General features: G+C 39.3%; 1 protein-coding gene across 1 annotated transcript in view; it reads right to left on the minus strand.

Annotated features, from left to right (window-relative positions):
• Positions 1–499: 499 nt before the first annotated feature.
• ZSWIM6 (zinc finger SWIM-type containing 6) overlaps positions 500–13,383 on the minus strand; it is a 109,601-nt gene continuing 96,717 nt past the window's right edge. Inside the window, exons 11-14 of the mRNA XM_051788271.1 lie at positions 8,277–8,434; positions 7,593–7,756; positions 4,979–5,060; positions 500–3,104 (exon numbers count right to left, since the gene is read on the minus strand). Coding sequence (XP_051644231.1) covers positions 2,242–3,104; positions 4,979–5,060; positions 7,593–7,756; positions 8,277–8,434 — 1,267 coding nt within the window. The 3' untranslated portion in view covers positions 500–2,241. The remainder of the gene's footprint in view (positions 3,105–4,978; positions 5,061–7,592; positions 7,757–8,276; positions 8,435–13,383) is intronic.

The following is a 13,383-nucleotide window of genomic DNA, read 5'->3' on the forward strand; positions in this document are numbered from 1 at the left end:
TGTCATATCCCATTATTCTCTGAGGGCTGGAAAATTCACATAACTCTGATGGAGTAAGGGCTCAAAAAAAGCAAAAATATCAGCTATCAGCTGGTGAACAAGAACTTCATGCTGTGTGGAATGAGCTGCACAACACAAAATACACAAAAAAACTTTAGAAAAGCCAAATAATCCACTAGTGGGAACACACCCCCACACACTCAACAATCCTCCCAGGGCAGTATGTCAAGGCTTACTGTTAGTTGTACAGAAGACACATCTTCAGACTCAGGCAGCATTTAGCCCCTCCTGTGAAGCACTAAGTCTTCTTCCACCAGCAGCTGTTAACATTCCAATTCCTCTGCAAATTTTTGAGGAACAAGAAATTTATTTCCTGGACCTGGTGGTCATATTGCTTACCACCATAATGTACCACAGTTGCAATCTGGGCATTCAAGATCTATGAACTATCTGTAACACAATTCAACTCCAGTAACAGACACCATTAAAGGAGGCAGAATCAACTTTCAAAAAACTAATTTTAATCAAAACAAAAAAATTGTTGATCATTAACAAGTTTATAAAACAGTGATTTAGTTACATAAATAAATTGATATCAGTGTATCAAATCTTAATTACTTTCAACTTCATGAGCATGTTTACATGAGTGATGAAGTACAACCTTTTTACCTATTATAATAAATAAAATGGAGAGCATGAAATAGTTTTTTTAAACAAAAATACCTACAAACATACCTCTAGCATGTTCTCTAATGAAGTGAACAAGAGACACTGGACAACTTTTGCACCAAAACATAAAAACTGCTTTAAAAAGCACAAAGATACAGAACCATCAGCTAAAGTAAAGACACTATACTGTAACCAAAGTTGGTACTTAATAATATAATGAACAGTTTGGTAGTTAGATCTCCAGTTTGGTTATTTTAAAGCATTAAGACAAGGCAAGATAGAAGGCTGCTTTTGTTTGAGTAATTCTAGAGAAAATAAAATATATTAAAAAACCAAACTGAAAAGTAGAACAGTCATACCTACACAACTTTCTGTCCTGCACAAAGTCAAAATACCTATGCAGAATATATATATATAATATATATATATATGTTATTTGTGCACAAAGGTTAGCTTATTATTAGCTCACTGCAAAGGCGTAATGTATCATGTCAATCATTTTGGAAAACGTTTTGCGTCTTGTGTCAAAAAGGATATTCTTAAAGTTTTCTAGGCTAGGAGGCACAAACCCCGATTCTGGCATACTGTATTCTTAATGCTAAGGCTTGCTGCTCTGGCTGTATATTTTTTGTTGTCCCTCTTTACTATAGTGCCTGTTACAAGCATGTGTGTATGTATGTATACATATATATGTATACACAGGTTGTATAAATATATATATATAAAATTTTCCCCAATAGGTATCAGTCCAACCATGCAATCCAAAAGGTGGCTCTGCATAGATGCCCAGCATATAGTTCACCACCTGAGCCAACCCTGAAGCAAGGCGCACTTTAGTCCTTCTGATAGGTTTTTTTTTTTGTTTAAAACCAAGCTACTGCAGCTTCAAGTATTTTGCATTACATAGATTTTTTTATAAATTAGTTAATGTTATATTTTTCAATATTCAGACATATACTATAATATATATACAGTACAATAAATGCTCTCATTCTTTTTTAAATTTTTTTGATAAATCCCTGAGAATGTATGTTGACAGTTGCTAAGTTTCCACATGCACAAGCATTGTGTGCCATGCTTCTGGATGAACAGCACTGCAAAGCCACGTGGTCAGCCTTTTAACTATTAGTATTTCATTTGTTGGTTTGTTTAAATATGCTGAAATGTAAGGATGAGTTACAAAGGAGTAAAGCTGAATCCATTCGAGGTACTTATCACAGGATGGAGGTGTTTTGTTTGGTTTCTAAAGCCATTGCAATATATGTTTGTTTTTGAGGCTGTGAACGTATACAGAAAGAAGAGGAGAGCGATGTGGGCTTTTGCCACTTGACAACATATACTCAGTGTAAACCAAACCTTTTTTAACCTCTCTCTCATACAAAACAGAAAAAAAAAAAAAATTCAACACACAAACTTTCACAACCTGACAGTTTAGTTTGCAAACTCAATATAACTATACACATATAATACCGGTGTGGCTCTGTTTCTTTAAGTTAAAAAGGATACAAAGGCAGGCTCAAGTAAAAACAAATCACCAATCCCACCCCCAGCCCCCTCATTCACACATTTTCATCAACCAAACCGCTCACGAACGAGCATCATCAGTTTCTTTTTGCCTTTGTAGATTTGTTTTAGGTTGTCAATAAACTGTGTAAACTGGATGTGACCATCATGAGCCATTAAGAAGGTCTCTCGTGCCTTGCTGAGGAACTCTATAAACTCACTATAGTGTCGTGGGCTGATGTGAGTGAGACGTGAATGAGTTGTATTAATGTACGCTCCAATAGTGGCATCCAAGAGTTGCCGTAAAGGGGCTTTGTCCAGTGACATGAGCTTACCAGAGTTCCTCCTTCCGTGAAGTCCCACCATGCCAGGAGTGGTCAAAGTACACCGACGCAAAATGTCTGACAGTACTGTTGCACACTTGACACTTTTGACCACCAGAGGTATTATAGCTGCTAGCTCATTTTTCCCAAGGGAGTGGCTGAGTGCACATGCCCACAGAACGTCATTAATGGCAGGGTGTGTGTCCTGATTGTAACTCAGGTTGAGATGTGTCATGGCCAAAGTGGCCAGCTTGTAGGCCCTCATGGGGTAACCACGGTGCTCCATGTATCGTGCTATAGTAAAAAGCTGCGAGTAGCTCATGCCGGTTGTAGCAGCATCTAGAACAATTTGGTAAGCGGTCTCAAAGGCTATGTGATCCTTTTCACACAGGGTCAGTGCAGAGAGGGCACAGTTTTGAGGATCCTTCATGGCACACTGTAGAGCAAGCGTCCTAGCACTGCTGGCCAGCTTCTCCTGCTGATGGCAGTCCAGATGCAGACGGACAATGGTGCTGTTGGACATCACTGTTGTAGCAACAATACTAGTGGCTTCTGTTGGAGTGAAAAGTGTAAACCAGTTTTGCATGATACTATCCAGTGCATAAACACCTGGGAAGAGAAGAAAGGATCAGCCACAACTGATAAGACCTAGCAGATACAGATGTACAGCAAGAGATTACACTTGTCGCAAAGTCTAAGAGGTTACCAGTATGTCCCAGCAAGACTCAACCACACAGCATGGCTGGAAAAGAACATTAAAACAAAGACTGCTGTGCAAACTCTGCAATCATTGCAAACTGTAACAATCACCAAAACTCAGAGAATAATGAAAATAGCCTGCAAGACAAGGTTTAATCTCTTGTGTGACAGTTGAGCTGTTTTGCTTGTTATTGAAGACAATTTGGATAAAACGTTTCATTTGGTCTCATCACATCATTCCAAAGCAGCCCTCACACCACACACCAGAGCAACTGCAACTTCTTTTCTCACTGTACATCTCAAGGCATAGCAGGTCCACAAAAGAATGTGAAAAGTATGCAAAATGGCTTAGTACAACACCATGGCATACCTTAGCAGAACTTACTAAACACATCATTTAAATCATTAATCAATTAAATTCATAAGCACTTGAACATCAAGATCCTTATTAGGGAAATACTCTGAGTGATATGAACTACTGGATATTAACTGAAATAAGTGTTTTCCTTCGTATCACTCTATTTCCCATCATGTGGGTGTTTAGCAGGGGGAGGAAACAGCGACTGATGAGTTCCCTAAATGGAACCTTATAGCCAACTAGAGTGCCTTATTATTGCTAGAGGCAGTTTAGACACATCTGTGACCCACCTAAACCACACAAAGAGGTCTTAATTTTCTCTCTAAGACTCTGGTGCTTCCTGTGCACCCCTCCACTCATCTGCAACAATTCAGCATAGCCAGATAAGACCTTTGAAATGAGGTATATCTCATTTAAATAGATTCCTAGCTATATCAGCTTGATTAAGCCTCAAGAGTACTTTGCATGATGTTGTAGGTTCTTTATCGGACACTCCTATTAGGATATGTAAACTAATTTAAAGCAATATTAAACCCAGTATTTTATTTGCTGCTATGCAACTGCACAAATACCTGTAAGATAGCCTCAGCAAAAATCATCTTAGCAAAGATATAAAAGCAATAAATACGAGAGCATTGCATGAAAATTTGCAGACACAAACCACTTTCTGGCTAAAAGGCAGGCTCTATTCCCCCATGCTACTGACAACAATAATTTCCCAGTTAGACATAAAGCAAAGGATAAACTAATCCAGAGAATAAGCAGCAGCAATTCTCTAAAGTTCTGAAACTCAAGAATCATCTGTGCGATACAATCCAACTCAGACATATGAAGAAGGAATAAATATGATAGAAATGCATGCTCTCCAGAAATACCTTTACTGACAATTAAACTTGCTCCCTTGCTCCCTTATCGTAAGTACTTATATTGTTCTCATTACCACAGCTGCTCATTTTTGAAAATTTTTTTAACAGCTACACAGCTTTTAATGCACTCATCTTTATTATCAGATTCTGTATCCTCATCTTGCAGATGTGTTAAACCACAATACAGAAGCTAAGGGATGCCTCATGAAGACACACAGGAAATCTATGGCAAAGCCCAGAAATGATCAGAACATGCTGCTGAGAACACTGTTCTCCCACTGCTGTACTGGGTATTTTGGGTATTGAGTATTTGTATATGGTACTTGCTATAGGTTATGCACACTCCACCTTATGGGACAAAGAAGTCACACTGCACTACTCAACTACTGCCTCACTTGCTCTGTGCCTAAAAATACCCACTAATCCTTGCCATAATGTGTTCTCAGCAGCGGAATTTTAGAGATGAACAGAAAGTGAGAGGCATTTGTAGAACCTGGGTGTTGACAAGAAAGATCAAGCCCTCTAGAAGTAGCTGACAAGAGAAACATTTCAGAACATACCTACTTCGGTTGCACATGTTACCAACCACCTCACCATTTCCCGCCGTCGCCAATTCAGCGTTGACAGCGTCATCCGCATCACCTGTTAAAACAACACAAACAAAATACAAATTAATCCTATTGCAAACCAAGGCCCATTAGGTCCTTAAATGAGGGATTTTAAGTTACTCAAACACACTGGAGTTCAAAATGGCAGCCTCTTATCGTCCCCTCTCTGTTCCTTGTTTTCACCTAATAGGTCAAACAATTTGAAAAAATTAGAATAGCATGCAGAAAGTAATTCCAACTGCAGATCCTTCAAGGATAGAGGAATACTTATAGCTGAAGTAATGCACTTATATAACCATGGGGGTGGGACTGACAACCTCTGGTTGTGTCTAGGCTGGCCACACCTGCCTAGACAGATGTAATCAGTGGATTTGTACAAAAGCAGATAGCTCTTTTTTGGAAGGTAGCAAGCTTCACATCAAGGACAACGCTGCCTTCTGGTGGGGACGCCTGCCAATCTGTGAACTTACTGACTCTCCAAGGATGCAGCTTCTGCTATGGGTAATTATAGGCATGCTAGGTCAGTAAGATAACTTTATGGGCAAGAGCTGGGTGACTGGGGAGGTCATGCTGGGGGCTTATTTCTCTCCTCCTTCCTCTCTTTTGGGTTTGTTCGTTTTGTGGGCCACCTCTTGGTAATAAATATCAGTTTTGTTGAGCTTTCAATGGTGTCATGGTTTCAGGCTTCAGTATGATCCAAACCCTCCCTAATACAAGGAGAGAGACTGTTTTATTTGTGGAGAAGAAAAAACCCCACCCCACAAAAAAGCCTCCTCCCAAACAACAAAAAAACAATCGATTACCAATTTCTCAAATTATATAATCTCTCCTCCCTCTATGCACAGTATATCAGTAATTTTACTGTGATATTACTGTTTGTAGCAATTAAATAAAGTACATAATAGGTCAATCATAGAGCTCTCAATGATCATCTTTACATATTAAAGTCAACAAATGCACTCACAAAACAGCTTGGAGTCAGCAGCATTTGTAAGAGGGTTCTCAACCCATACTCCCTTCCAGTCCTACAGTCACTTGAATGTGGCATGTAGCTTTCTGTCATATTTTTTACTCCTGCCACCTCTTTTAGTTCTATGCTGTAGATATCAGATACCAGATAGTGAATAAATACAACCTAATTACAACTAAGTCAAGGGAAGAGAAAGGGGAATAATCAGTAGGCCACTAGAGACAGTGCTGACACTAAGTTTTTGGCAGGAAAAGCATTACTGTACACAGCTGGGAGTTACTACCAGATAAGTGTTATGCATCTTCCTTCTGGAAAGCAAATCTTTAAGATTCTTAAAACACCTTTGGTAAGCTTGGGACAGAGCAATCGACAAGTTCTACACCAATTTGACTGAAATCCTGGGACTGAGGACAAAGTATGGGTTCATGATACTACTTCCACTAGACCTCAATGAAGATATTCTGATGACACTGTCAACCACACAAGAGTATCCATGAATACAGTGACATCCAAAGTGTGCTGTTTCCACTGAATGATACTTGGTGAATGCTTAAGGTGACACACAGGTCAGCTGTAAGGATTTTTCTTTCTCATGTAAACAAACATTTAAGGCTGAAACATTCCAGGATGTCAAGAAACAAGCAGATTTCCACAGTGACCTTGGAAAATATGAAAGGCTAACAAAGTAAACAGAACCTCAGCTTTTTGATTAAAGGCTTTGGCTTCTAACAGCCTAGAATAGACAAATAGTACCTTTCTCCAGCATAAGAAGCAACTGGAATAATATCCTTTTCCTAGAAATCTTTGGAGCTTTATTTACTGAAGCCAAGTAATAAATGGTTTTCTGATCTTCGCTTTTTCTTTTTAAGAATTCCCTGAAGAGGGATGAAGGTACTTATTTTTTTTTATATGAACCATGTAAACTCCAAGATTCAACAGTTTCAGGAACTATTACTACTTAGCTGTCTCCTTTTAGCTTACAAAGTCTCTCCTAAGAGCCTGAAAACTGATCTGAGGTTCTTGTACACCTCAAGCTGAGTCAGATGCATCTGACTACACCACAGCTTGTGGAGTATAAGGATTTTGATGATGGAAATGAGAGGGCTGTAGTCAGCACGGTCTGCCTTAGCAACAGGTCATTATGGTTGACCTTGACTTTCAACAAGCACATACCAATCCTCATTGAGGGGAAAGGAAGAGAAGGAATAGTAAGAAACCCCTGAAGGCCACACAGAAAATACAGTGCATTCCTAGAAAGTAGAATAATTTTGCTATCTAGTCAGTCCTACAGCAGAACCCATTGAACTGGTCTTCTCTCACCCCTGAACAAAAGAGTGCCTTGTAGCCAGAGACTGCTAGCTCTCTCTTGTGCCTAAATGGTGCAAAGGGGGGCTGTGCAGATGCCTGGTCTGTGTTTACCAGTACACTGAGCTTTGTGTCAGGAAGCAGAATTTAAAAACACTTCTAGGCAGAGCCCAAAGAGAGTATCCCCTCCTGCGCTTAAAGCTATACCCACCAACACTAATTCCAATTCCTTTCTTCTATTGTAATACAACAACTATATTATTCTACTAACACAACGAACCAGGGAAATACCTGAAGGCCCAGCTCCAGAGAAACTTTCAGAAGAGTGATGTCTGGCAAGCTGTCCATGAGTGTTGCTATTTTAAATGCATCCTGGGCAAGTTTGAAGATGTGTGATGAGGAGTGTATATTTTTCTGGATGGATTCTAACACTGTTTCCAGTCTCTGAACATCACCTGCAAGGTGTAAAAAGAATGACCAAAATAGAACATGATCCCAAAACACCCAGAGATGCATTATAACTGAGCTTGTGATTGCTGTGCAATAGTATGATGTTTCAGTTATACACATCTTGTTTTTAGAAACCTTCCATACTTAATCGCATACGAATGAAAGATATGCACCCTTTTTGTTGCACACAACTCGTCTAGTGTCTGATGGTGTTAGGACCAGAAGTCATTTTGATTTGTGAATTTTAGAAGTGGTTTGTTGACTCTTAGGTCTCACAGTCAATGCCATATGTCAGAAAAACAAAAAGCTGTCTCAGACTCAAACCAAGGTCATCTAGATACCACCTAGCTAGCTTAACTACTAGAAAATTCTGTGACAGGTTTAAGTCAGTTCAGTTTGTTGTACCCATTTCAAGCTCATGTCAGACTGTGATTTGGATTCCTAAATACTAGTTTTATAATCTGTTTACTCCATGCAATATTAAAAGCATACATTTAGTTCAGTACATAACTGACAGCAACGTACCTTTGGCTGCTGTCAGCATGGTTGACGCCAGCTCACACTGCTGGGATTCGATGTGACTTAGGGTGAACCAGCGGGGATACCGGTTTGGAACAACAGATGCAATGTGGTGAGGGCGGGACATGTCTCCTGAAGGACTTGTAGATTCCAGTACCAGCAACCTAAAATATGAGAGAAATCCTCCTTCATTAAAAGACTATTACATTTGGTTACTCATGAGCTAAACTAAAGCAGCAAGAACATTTGGCCTCGTCTATGAAATAGAATCATAGAATCATTCCAATCATTCCATAGATTAGAAAAGATCTCTATGATCAAGTCCAACCCTTGATACAACACTGCCGTGGTTACTAGACCATGGCACTAAGTGCCACATCCAGTCTCATCTTAAAAACCTCCAGGGATGGTGAATCCACCATGCCCCTGGGCAACCCATTCCAACGTCCGATTACTCCCTCCGTAAAAAATTTCTTCCTAATTATCCAACCTAAACTTCCCCTGGTAGGGCTTAAGATCATGCCCTCCTGTCCTACTGCTGGTTGCCTGGGAGAAGAGACTGACACCCACCTGGTTACAACCTCCTTTCAGGGAGTTGTAGAGAGTGATGAGGTCTCCCCTGAGCCTCCTCTTCTCCAGTCTCAACAACCCCAGCTCCCTCAGCCTCTCCTCATAGGACTTGTGCTTGAGTCCCTTCACCAGCCTCGTTGCTCTTCTCTGGACCTGCTCCAGCACCTCAATATCCTTCCTGAACTGAGGGGCCCAAAACTGGACACAGTACTCCAAGTGTGGCCTCACCAGTGCTGAGTACAGGGGAAGAATCACTTCCCCGGTCCTGCTGAAATGTGCCTTTTCAGTTACACTAAAAAAAAGCCAGTATTGGAAAACCACTTCTCTTCTTGGGGAATCTGAACAGTCCATTTGCCAAACTTGCCTACATCAATGGGCAGAAATTCACAAGACAACTAAGCCACTCATTAGCCAAGGCAGCAGAGATTTTCTGCACCATGTATAGAGGTGAAGTTTTAATTCCTACCAGTGTTTCAATCCTTGAACCACAGCCCTCAGGAAGGAAAGTGGAGCATTTCTTGCTCTATTGAGACCTTGTAAGTATTTTTCAATATTTGGAATGTGCCTTCTTCACTTCCAAATGCTCAAAGTAATGGAGAAAGATATTCAACAAGTCATTTGGATTTCAACAAGTCATTTGGATTTGCAATTAATTCAGACATGAATTATGTCCAAAAGGACATTCTACTTTTCAACTATGACTACTTTTTAAAGTCTTTAAACTTTATCCTACCAACATTTTATAATGTACCAAAATCTGATGTTAGGGTCCCAAACAGCAGCAACAGAGGAAGTTTCCTTCTAAAATCATTATCAGACACTTGTTTTCTACTCCTGAAGCAAAAATTTAATTGAGTATGCATCAATCTACAACAGCTTTATCCAACAAAGAGCATTCATACTTAGAAAATTCAAATTAATGTGTTTATTGTTGACTATTACAATCCAAATGACAACCCACAAAGACTGAATTGATGGCCCATACAATACACTAGATACAGAAAGTACACCAGGTACTTTATAAATACCAATGCAAAAAGCAGGAGTGAACAAAACTAGGTATTTTTTTTTTCAGTACAACTAAGTACAGTTTCAGGACATGAATGGTTAATGAGACATCAAATGAGAGTAATAAGGCAATGTCCACAAGAAAAGCTTTCCAGTGCTTAGTTTCTTGATGAGGGTTAATACCTGAGGTTTGTTTCTACCAGCTTGCATATGCAAGTGATTTTCTAGCAGAAAGTCAGCTGGGAGAATAAAGAGGTTGGATTGCTTCTGTCAACCAAATTGCAACTACTGAACATTGAAAATCCAATCCATTGTGTTTTTCTGTGATAGAATATTTCTTACAGAATAACCTCATTTAAATATAAGTTACAATTTCTTGCAGTTAAATAAATACCTAAGTTCTTTAAGTAACTGTTGTGCATGTTTTTTTTTCTCACAGTAAAACAGATTTAAGTTCCATCAATTTTCTGTAGGTTCCCGAAGCATACGATAGCATATTTAGGAAAAGAATATGATAGTCTATTTAAGAATTCACTGAGAAAGGTAATTTTGAATACATGGGAAGGCATCTAGCAGGTACAAGAAAATACAACACACCACATAAATACCTATCAGCAGGCTATATTACATTTTCAGACACATGTATGTGCATGCTAATATGAAAAAACCCCAAACCCTTCCTTTTTTACTCTTGTACTGAGTCAAGTCTATTCCCCAGTACCACTAAGATACCTCTACATATGTAAGAGTAAAACACATATAAACTCTTCAGTTGATTTTTCCCAAGCATAGAGTGAGGTTGCAGGGAGAGATGTTTTCTAAGACAGTTTCAGTAAACAGTAAAATCCCAACTACCTAATGAAAAAGGATTATTAGGTTATGTATAACAGTAAATAGAAAAAGAGCATGAAAGAAGGAGTCTGTTTTGGGGAAATCTTTTGTTACTTTGAATTTCCCTGCCAGCTTCTGTGCTCTTTTGCTGTGAAAAGAAGTGTTGTTGTGAATTGGTAGCTTTCATGCAATTATGGCAAGATTAGGGAACATCAGAAAAGCACAAAGAGATTTAGCATTCTTGACTTTTTTTTCCCCCCTTGGAACATCAATTATTTAGTGAGGTTTTAGCAAAGCTACCTTGTGATTAAACATCACCATTAAAATCTGGCTCCCAAAGCCTGGGTGAAATTCAGGCTTAACAAGGGATCAGCCAAACTAAGCCAAATATTCAAGTTCAGATTCCAAGTGAGCAGCCAACTAGGTCACTGCAGATCCACATTTACCAAGGCTCTGCTCCATATGTTTCAGTGCTGCAAGCAGAGAACTGTAGACAGAAGTGACCATGGAGGATAGGACAATCCTGTCCTTTCAGACCTGAGGTGCACACATGAGAGGCTTTGTGGTATCAGTTTCCATTGATTTCAAACTGAACATTCCACACACTGAAACAGGACCGAAAAAATTAAACAGCAACAGGTGTTTTTGAACACAGAGAGATTAAAAACTCCAGAGCTGCTATCGTGGGTCATTGACCCATGCAGACTTGTGTGCAGATTGACACTAAACACTTATGTCTGGAGAACCAATTAGCTGGGGTCTTGGGAAGTTAACTTCTTTAATAAAAGCTGAAGTGAGAAAAGAAATATGCTTCACTTCTAAAAGCATGAACAGCTGGAGAGATTTCTATGCAGCACCTTTACTAATTTCCACACAAGATTTCTGTCCTTGCCACAGCCATTTCCTCCCTGCCACGGAAGAAAAGATGCTCAAGTTTTCATCTTCTGACTACTCAACCACTCAGCCATGAGACAGACATTCAATCTTCATGTTTTATTCTTGCTCCCTCGAGGCAGTATTATGTTACTTTTTCATTTGGTTTGTATTGGGAGTCCTATATGCACTGAACTAACAGTGGTGTGAATGGAAGAGTAATCAACCATCCTCAGGAGAATGTGAGAAGTGTGGAGGAAAGCAGATAGACATGGAATAGGAAGTGTCTAAATCTGCCATCACCACAGTTCAAGACAGAAGTCCACATTTTTGAAGACTGCCAAATATCAAGCTACAAAAAGACTGATTACTGTCTAGGGTTGAACTTTCATCTATCTTATTATGACAAAAGGGCTATGGAGAACAGCCCTGATTGCACTGATGTCTCCTGTGATTTTACCAGGTGGACACTGACAACTCTTTCTTATACTGGTCTATTTGAAGAGTAACTTCTTTGGCCGAGACGACAGCTTCACAGCAAAAGAGGGCTGGAGTTACCCAGGACTAACTGAAGATGTCATCAGTTGGATCTTTCAGTGTCTCGCTAGTTTTTCTAGTTGAGAAAGGAAACTTTCAAAAAAGAAGTTTTCAGTTATAACTGGTTTCTGGGGAAAGCCCAAATCCTTGTTCAAAAGGACCAGCACAAGGTTGTCATGTTTACTGAAGTGTTCAGTGCACTAAGCAAAGCTGCTGATAGATGTCTATTCTACTCTTGCAGCATCGTTTCAATAGTTTAGTTTAAGGAGGAAAACACCACACAAACAATCTCTGAGAAAAATTTTAAGGTAGCAACTGAAAATAAATACAAATTATAAAATAATTAACCTTTTTTTCTTAACCCCCCCCAAAACACAACCAAACCAACCAAAAAACGATTCAAAAAACCCCCCAGTTACTACATTTGGTACTATCTTCCTGATCTGATATAACCAGTTATTGATGCACCTACCTTGAGATAAAAGAAGAGAAGCATACCTAGATGGCCCAGGAAGTTTTCTGATCATACATTTGACTATTCTCAACAGCAATCAGTAATGTACTTTTGTCTTCTCAATGTATCTCCTAAAATGCTAATTATAACCAGCAAGTATCTGAGGTCACTCTTCCTATTTTTTAGACTCTTTCTCATAACATCCATTACTAGGCTGTCTTGGAGGCAGGAAAATACCCAACAGACTATGCAGACCTTTGGCCTGACCTTACAGTAGCTGTGTTTTGTTCTTATGCACGGCCTCCCACTTAGTCCTTTGAATACAGAATTATTTTCTCCCTATTTAGCTTTTTGGAGAAAGTAGCTGCAGAATAAATACCTCCAAACCATACAGGCAGAAACTATTTGTTGAACCTAATACTACTTATGTGGATAGCATGTCCTTGAATCACTGTGCAATCATGGTTGGTAATAATGACCAGGAAAACTCAACATGTTTCCTTTTTTTAATTCTAGGACTTGACTGCTCTTATTATTAAGTTGTGGCTATTCTTTGTCAACCATCAACTACTAGGTTCTTGACAGAGACCAGACAATTCAGATGGAACCGGCTTCTTCCCTGCATTCTATGTGGACAACGGATTTATTGCTGATCATTTAGGTCCTTGAAATCTCATTCAGAAGGCTTTTCTTAGACACCATTACCAATCTGGTCCACACTGAGGTAGAGCCAGCACACACTGAGCACTCCCTGAGAAACATCTTTTTCCTGATTACTGAAGACAAATGTAATGCAAACCAGACATTTTGTTGTCATTGGATATACTCCATTTAAATCCC

The sequence above is a fragment of the Manacus candei genome, unplaced genomic scaffold (assembly GCF_025592945.1).
Source record: "Manacus candei isolate 608988 ecotype Guabito, Panama unplaced genomic scaffold, ASM2559294v1 h1tg000024l, whole genome shotgun sequence".
NCBI lineage: Eukaryota > Metazoa > Chordata > Aves > Passeriformes > Pipridae > Manacus > Manacus candei.